The sequence below is a fragment of the Ammospiza caudacuta genome, chromosome 12, assembly GCF_027887145.1.
Source record: "Ammospiza caudacuta isolate bAmmCau1 chromosome 12, bAmmCau1.pri, whole genome shotgun sequence".
Taxonomy (NCBI): domain Eukaryota; kingdom Metazoa; phylum Chordata; class Aves; order Passeriformes; family Passerellidae; genus Ammospiza; species Ammospiza caudacuta.
This window is the reverse complement of record NC_080604.1, coordinates 10,652,428-10,660,626: the sequence shown is the minus strand read 5'-3', so window position 1 is coordinate 10,660,626 and position 8,199 is coordinate 10,652,428. Positions and strand designations below refer to the sequence as shown.

The following is an 8,199-nucleotide window of genomic DNA, read 5'->3' as shown; positions in this document are numbered from 1 at the left end:
GCCACATGGGTGCCATGTGGCAGTGCCCTGCCCTGGGTCACTGCAGCAGCAGGCAGGGCTCCAGCTGGCCACCAGGGCACTGCCACATCCAGTGCAGTGCTCACAGGACAGCTGAGGCCAGTCAAGGAAGGATGACGTTCCAAGTGGGACTCACAGGTACTAAGTGGCCAAGTCCTACAGCAAACCACCAAGAGAGAGACTAAAAACAAAGGAGGAATATAAACAATGAAGAAGGAAGAAAAAAAAGAATTTAAGGATAACCAAATTGATAGAAAAGCACTTGCACACCTAAAGGCAAGAACCTCCTATAGTGAAGGAAGTGCATCTTGTAGGAGGCACATTTGTAGGAGGCCCAGCAGGAGGCACTGGGACACCAGTAACATGTACACAACACTCCAGCCTGCCAACATAGCCACTGCACTTAGAAACCTTTGTCAAGGTGCCAAAAGCAGATCATAAAGTCCCCCAAAGGACGGATCTGTGCCCAACACAGCCACTCCTCAGCTGGCAGAGCTGCTGGAGGTAGCTGAATGTTGTTGTCCAAAATCAACCCTGCCAAGAATCTCTTCTCATCACCACCACTGGGTGCTTACTGTCCCTAGTAAGGTCATTTTTGCAGCCACTCCACAGCTGTCAGTGCCCAGGCCAGGCAGAGTTGGTCACTTGAAGCAGAGCTCAGCTTTTACTGGAGGTAACCCCAGCCACAGCAGCAACCAGGGTCCACCAGCTTCACACACAACTCCTGCTAATTTCAGCCAGTGTCATCAAACCAAGACAGTCAAGAGAAGGCCAGACAAATACAGGGTGGACTGGGACACAGGAGTTATGCAGGTGAGATGCTCTCAAGGTCTACCCACACCAACAGCTGTATCCAGGCTTGTTTTGTTTAAAACATTGAATAGGAGGCTCACGCTGACATACCTACCACACGGCTAATGAGTTAACTATAAAAAGGAAATAATCTGATAAGCCTGGGGCAGGAAAGTCCTTGGCAGCCACTGCATCTCAGGTTTCACAGGGGCTTTCAGCAGGAGAGTGTTTGGGAAAACATCTGCTGGTTTCCATGGCTGTGCCTGGAGGTGCTGGCCCCAGGTGCAGGGAGACACCTTCTGCAAACAACCCCAGGGATCCCAGGGAATTACAGCCCAGAGAGCAGCTCCAGGGACACAGCACTGCCCCGTGCCTGGGTCTGCACAGGGCAAACCAGCACAGCTGTGTAATGCTCCAGCCATACTGTGCCCACTGCACCCTGCACATTTGCATATGGCTTAAACTTCTGCCAATTTGTTTTCAGGAAAAAGAAAGGTTTCAGGGGAAGAAAGTTAATGCTGTTGAGGTTCTGCCCAAGTTTTCATGGCTACCTGCACAGCCCATAGGCTATTTGGTCTGCCTGAAGCTGCCGTGTGGTGTACTTTCAGTCTGAACTTTACTGACTACATATGAAAAGAATCAGATGTTGTTTTTAACATGCACATTTTAATGAAGCAAACATTTCTATTTAATAAGTTATAAGATACAATTTTACAAATCCTGCATTTTATTCCAGTTTATTTTGTTTTTACTTTCTAGTTTACAATGTAGTGAGCATTTCACATTAAGGCACTAAAAAAGCACAGTAAAAAAACCCCAACCTTCCTTTTTTTGCCAATAACTGTGCTGGAGAGCAGTACATCCACATGTAATTACAGAACCGTAAGCACGAACTTCTCCCAAGGGACAGTGACATATCAACAGGTTTTTAACAAATCCTACCTTCTCCAAACTGCGGAGTTTGAGCTCATCAGGAGAGTTTACTAAAGCCCCAGCAGCTGGCAGCAATTCAGATATGCACCTGGGAAGTAGTATGGAGTAATCCGGGACAAACAGACGAGTTACAAGGAAGTTTCCACTCCCTAACCCTCAGCAGCAACGCCTGTTGCAGCACAAAGGGGGTTTCAGGAGAGGTGAGTTTGCTTCAGGCATATCCTTGGAGTGAGATACAATAAAACACCTTGCACCAAAGAGGGGTTTGTTCATTGATATTGCTATTACTGGTATTGCTATTACTGGTAACCTCACAGACCCACCCTGTGTCCCACTGCAGATGGGGGTCCCATTCCCAGGATGGCTCCTTTGCCTCATCTCAGACATTAGCCTGGCCTGCAGCCTCCAGAGAAACCAGTGGTCATCTTCTCAACACACCTTGGTGCTCTGGACTGCAGTGACTCTGAGCCACACAGGTGACAGCCATGCCTGGCTTGGCAAGTTCAGGGGCTTTACTTAACCCAGCCAACCCAGGGGTTGTTCTTAAATCAAAAAGTTTCTGGGGGGGGTGGGGTTACCTGTAAAGTTGAAGAAACATCACCAGCATCCCAAGCTCATTAAAAACCGCATTACAAGCATTATGGCCAAAAAGCTATCTGTCTCTAGAGTTACAAAGCGTTAACATAGAGAGGCTGAAAGCTTACAGGAAGTAATTTTCAATCTGCTTTTGGTTTGCTATAAAAGATGAACTTTTTCTAAATGTAAACCATTGGCAAAGCATTTTCAGAAACATTTTAAATTTGAGTGGTAAAGCTACTTATAATAGCTTTTTATAATGTTAAGCGTTAAAATTGATCAAGTATACAAAGGCACCTACTATAGTACCAGTTTTACCTCATTTCTTTACAGAAAAGAATTTGAACTGGGGACAGCCCAAGTCATATTCCATAACTAAAATGCAAAGTCTCCAGTCAAATAAAATCAGTAGTTAAGATACCCAATTACAAAGACAAATTCCAGTTTTCAATTAACATCTAAAGTCTTTAACATCCGCAAGGGAAATTAGTGTCTAGTCATCCACATGATTCTCCAAACATTAACAGTGACCCGGACAGAACTACAAAGGTACAATTTGAGGAGATATTAAATAAATTGACATTAGGTTGGTAAGTAGGATAGAAGTGAAATGCTTGTAAAAAACAGTTAGAATTTATGTCTGACTATTGAAATGTGAGCTGTGTGTATCTAGAGGCTGCATTTTGCAACACGGCCGCACCCCGTACAGCTCTGCATGTGAGCTGCGAACGCAGAGAGCGCCCGGCAGCGCGGTGCCTACGGAACGGTGACATGGAAGGGACTCCCAGGAATGTGCTCGTCACCCCACTTCACTGCCAGGACATAGTCCCCCCTTTCCTTGACAACATAAGTGACGTTGTACTGATGGCTGCCCAAATGCTTGATGGACACCTCTTCACATGGTATTGTAGGTCCGTGGACGCCAACTAAGAGCATGTTGGAACCTGTAGCAAAACAACAACTGTTAGTGTCCCTGAGCTGAAACAAGGCAGCGTGGTTCTATCATAACATATCAGCTCTGGAACACATGGATTTTATTATTTTAATTCACAGAGTGGTAGCTGAGCCATACCTCAGATTAATTTGGTGTAAGAAGGAATTTTATATTAAAAAACTTTCAACCTGATGGAGGTGAGGGTTTATCTGTGCTATTTGCCAGACCTGACAGGTTACCACTAAGTAGAGCACAGGAGCCATCAACGCTGCCTGTGAAAACAAGCTGGTATTGCTTTACAAGTACTTCATCAGAAGTTAATAGCAGGGGCCAGTGGACACAGCTGGCCTGTAATCCACCCACCACAGAGCTCCCAGACAGTGATGATGAGCATCAAAAGGTAACAGGAACACCGTGCATTACATGCTACAATGCACCACAGGGGTTGCTTAAGTTCAGCAATCTGTTTGTTCTCATGCCACAATCCTGTGGTTCTTTCAGGTGCACCTGGCTCAAACTAAGCCATTGGAGAGGAACTTTATGGACTCTGTATTAGGACTGACAGGGTGAGCACAGTACAGTATTTAGCATTTTTCTTTAGTACCAGATCATTACCTCAAGCTCTGAATTTTAACTTTGCAAGTTGGTTTAGGGAAAAAAAACCGCTCAGCTAAACCACCAATCCTGAACACCCATCTAGTTCCTGTATCCATACCTGCTTTGCTGCAGTCCACAGAGAAGGAGCTTTTCTGACCCACAAAAGCCTTTGAGAGTCCTGCTCCCCGGGAAACCACTTTGCTGGCATCCGAGGTGGATTTGGGAATGGCGCTGTAGCAAGTTTCAGTCGATGACCTTGTCACTGACTCTACCAGGATGGAAGAGGTTTCGTTGGCACTGCCTGGACTAACCAGTCGCTGCCCTGGAAACAGAAAAGGTTTCTAACATTCAGATTTGCCCCATCTGAAAGGCATTCAGAAGGAGGTTTCAAAACTCTCCTAATGACTAGCATGCATTCTGCATCCAAAATGCATTTTTGGAGAGGAGCAATTTCCTACTTGGGTTTTTAAGCTGACATCTTCCAGCACTGCTGGCAACAATCCCATCCCAGAGCCCTCAAGTGGCTAAAGGACCACAGGAACTTCAGGATTCATTAAGCAAAGCGGGTTGCTTAAGAAGAGTTAATTGTGCTCCAATCACCAAATGCCAAAAATGGCTTGAGTTGGCAGAAAAGCAGGTGCAATTTCGCAATAACCCATTTTGAAAGCAGAGCGTGTCCCAGCCTGGGGGAGCGCAGTCCTTGCCACCCTCTCCCGAGAACATCACCACGCTATGGGCACCACAAGAGGGTTTCACAAGCTCAGGGGGAGGAGTAGAGATGAGCTTCAGCCTGTGCTTAAACACAGTGCTGGAGAGAGAACAAGCTTCCTAAACCAGCCTTCCTGACTTCACCTAGGAGCCTCCCAGGCATTACTGACCTCTGGCTAGGTGATACCTGCACCAAAATGAGACCAAGAGAGGCAACACATGCTACAGGTGAGCAGGTTTCAGGATGGAGGGTGGGGGGGAATGGGTAAATAAGTAATATTTTTCCCTGAGACCCATGCAAGACCCTAGCACCAGATCAGAACTTAATATTACCCCACAAAGCTGTTTTATGGCCCACCACTGAGTCAAGCTGCCAAGCTCTGTGACTACTGCTTTTGTAGCTGCTTCTGAGAACCCTCATCTAGGCTTTGGAAGTGATGGGGAGAAATGCTTTGCTTCTCATGGTTTTGGGCATCTAGACTACAATACCACACTATCTCGGGAGGATTTTTTGCTCAATGACATGACCTACTTCAGGCACAGAGTAAATACTAGTTAGCTTTTTACCTGTAACCTTTGCCTTGAAAGGGCTGCCCACTATGTGGTTAGGTCCACCATATTTAACTCCAATTAAATAGTTTCCTGGAGCCATGGGTGTGTACATGACTTTGTAACCTTCTGGAGTTTCCTGGCAGTCCATTTTCACCTTTGATGGCCCTTCAATTGTAACAGAGAGGGTACCTGGACCAGCCTTGGTCGTGTTAATGAAAAACTCCGACTGCAGTCCTAGAAAGACGTAGCACAGTGAGACACACTCTTCCTCACACCCGATGTTACACACGCAGCCTCAGGCATTAAACACGGGGTAGTTCGGCACAAGATCAGTCTCCCAGGGCATCAGGCAGGGAGGGACACCACATCCACCCCAGCAGCCTTGCTCAGGCCAGCCCCAAATGGAGCTCTGCACCCCTGGCAGCCTCCCCAGCTTCTTCCAGTTAGGTTATGTGACTGTGTGGGAGAAGGGGTCATGACAGCCCTTCAGGACTCAAATGGAAGTAATTTGGTATCAAAAAACTGGCTTAGAGAGAATACAAGAGCTTTTCTGCTGGGCATCAGAGTCCACACCCACACAGCTCCAGCATGGCTAAGTTTGAGAGCTCAGAGCTGTCTCGCTGCCTGGACTGCAAATCAGCAGTGAAGAGCCCACAAGAAAGCAGGAAGGACAAGGGGCAGGAGATGGCCTGGAGGAGATGTGTGTTTGAACTGCTCGGCAACAGCACTCCAAGCAGTTTGTGGAAACAAAAGCTTGTTTAATTACAGCATCTGGTTAACACAGCTGAATTATTGCTGCTAATACTAAGCCAATGACACAATGCCAGCAACACAAGAAAAAATTAAGTAAGGCTTTCAGCCCCCAAATAATTTACTGTCAGACTCTGGCCTCAAATATTTATGATCTTTGGGCTGTTGCATGAGACACTGTTGAGGAGGAATAAAGTGCTCAGGCACACTCAAAACCAGGATGGCCATGGGAAAGTTTACTGCTGCTGCGATGGAAGCACGAAGATGTGGGAATAAACTCAGGAGAAGTTTCTAGCCTCCCCACAAAAGAGGCTGCTGTGTCACAATGCTGGAAGAGCCCAGCTCCCACAGAGGATTATGCCATTTTCCAGAGCTCCAGCAGCCCATCCCCCTGGCACCACCAGCCTGGGAGGCCAGGCATCAGCCTGCAATGCCCCGCTCAAATGGAGAGAAGTTAATTCTCAAAGCCAGCAAGCTTCCCAGCTTCTCACTAAGAGTTCTTGCTCGGAGGCACTGCTCTGAGCTGTGCCCCAGATGAAGGCTTGCATTGTTGGAGGCTGCAGACGCTCAGCCCTCCCAGGGGGATGGTTCAGGTGCTCAGCCACTGAAACCCCTACACTGGGTCATTGTTCTGAAATGCTGCTCAGCAGCTCCCAGGGCACTGTGCCTTTGGCAGTGGCCAGGATTCAACAACGGGGCACAGAGCAGCTTTGCTGAAATTAAACAGTCTATTTAGATTAAAAACAGCCCCAAGCACCTTTATAGATGAAGAAATATTCCCCTGTCTCTGATGCATCACTGGCTGGTATTAATGAGTGCTTTTGTTTCCACCTATTAAAGGAGCTCAGGCTACATCTTTATTTTATAGAGTGTATCTACATGTTTCCAAAACCAACTGCTTGGTTCCTCCAGAACAGCAAAAGCTTTGACTGAATAACTGCAGGTTGTTTTTTTTTTTTTTTTTTCACAGGGAGAAAAAAGGTATGAGATGGAATCCACAGGAGACAGCAGTGGATAGGATAAAATGATCTAGCTATTCCCTTACACTACAAAAGGAGAAAAAATAATCATTTTACTCTGCTATTTACCTGTGTGTGTGGCCTGAGCAAGAACACAAATAAATCAAAGTGCATATCCTGGAATGTTTTCGTACTTACTAAGGCCACAAATCATAAAAAAGAAAAAACAAACCCTAAACCCTACATTCTTGAGTTGAGAACTATCAGATGATGCAGCCACAGCAGACAACAAGATGCCAGATTTCCAAGAAGAGACTGTTCATGCTGCATCTGGAGCATGAATAGCACACTACCAACAGAACAACCCACCTTCTCCCTAGGGTTTACATATCCTACTGCATTTCACTTGAGATTTCTCAGAGGTGCAAGCACCAAAGGGAAGCTAACAGGGACGGTAACAGCCTCATACCCAATTAACACTAGTTAAACAAGATTCCTTCATCTCTAGACAGCCAACTCAGGCATCATGTTCATGTGTGGAAGGGAGCCAGAGCATCTCTGGAGCTCGAGGGACCACCGACGTGGAGCTAAGCTAACCAGCAGAGCAGTAGCCCAGCTGCTAACCAGCAGTTCAGTGAATGCGTGTTGCAGTGGCTGATTTACAAAAGTTTTAAGTTTGTTAAGGCTCAGTATAGGCTGCAGACTTGTGAGTGATGGTTATAAGACATGAGGAGCATGCTAGAAAGCAAAATTAGCCTGCACTCAGGGCAGCAGAGAACGTGGGTTAGTTCAGCTGCCGTAGCAGGTGAAGTCATGTAAAAGTACGCCTAGAAATGGGTTCTGTACACCCCCAAGGCCAGGGCAAGCAGTGTGCAGGAGAAGGGTTACCCGTGGTGCCGCTCTCCAGGCCGGATCCGTAGGCCGTGACCAGGGCGGGGTTGCCCGCCTGGCCGGGCTCGCCCACGCGCACCTTGAACGGGCTGCCCACCACGTGGCTGCCGTTGAACTTCACATCGATGGAGTGCACGCCGTTCTCGTGGGGGATGAACCGAACCGCGTACTTATCTGCAACATGGACAGAGGGGCTCTGCTGACAAACCATCCAACCAAAACCACCAGTTAAACCCCACGCAGGGCTGATCAGCAATCCCAGCTTCTGAAAGCCTTTGACATATTTTGGTCCCAGTTTAAGTGAACTCAGTTACATGAGCTGCTGAACTCGTATTTAAGCAGGAAAATGCTGTATTTCTCACAGAAGGTTTTACAGCTTGTGTTTTCACCTTGCTCTCTAGGACCTGATCTCAACTGTCATCTAGTATGAGGATTATTTGCCCCACTCACGCACTAAACATGAAAACTGAATCACAGCCCAATCTGTCG

The 8,199-nt window shown here is 46.9% G+C and overlaps 1 protein-coding gene across 3 annotated transcripts in view; it reads right to left on the bottom strand.

Moving 5' to 3' along the window:
• Window positions 1-1,474: 1,474 nt before the first annotated feature.
• FLNB (filamin B) overlaps window positions 1,475-8,199 on the bottom strand; it is a 70,829-nt gene continuing 64,104 nt past the window's right edge. For 2 of the 3 annotated variants that reach the window (XM_058812990.1, XM_058812991.1), the window contains 4 exons: window positions 7,708-7,884; window positions 5,126-5,344; window positions 3,969-4,172; window positions 1,475-3,263 (listed from right to left, as the gene is read on the bottom strand). In XM_058812990.1, the coding sequence (XP_058668973.1) occupies window positions 3,076-3,263; window positions 3,969-4,172; window positions 5,126-5,344; window positions 7,708-7,884 (788 nt within the window). In that variant the 3' untranslated portion in view covers window positions 1,475-3,075. The remainder of the gene's footprint in view (window positions 3,264-3,968; window positions 4,173-5,125; window positions 5,345-7,707; window positions 7,885-8,199) is intronic. The other variant, XM_058812992.1, reaches the window with a different exon arrangement.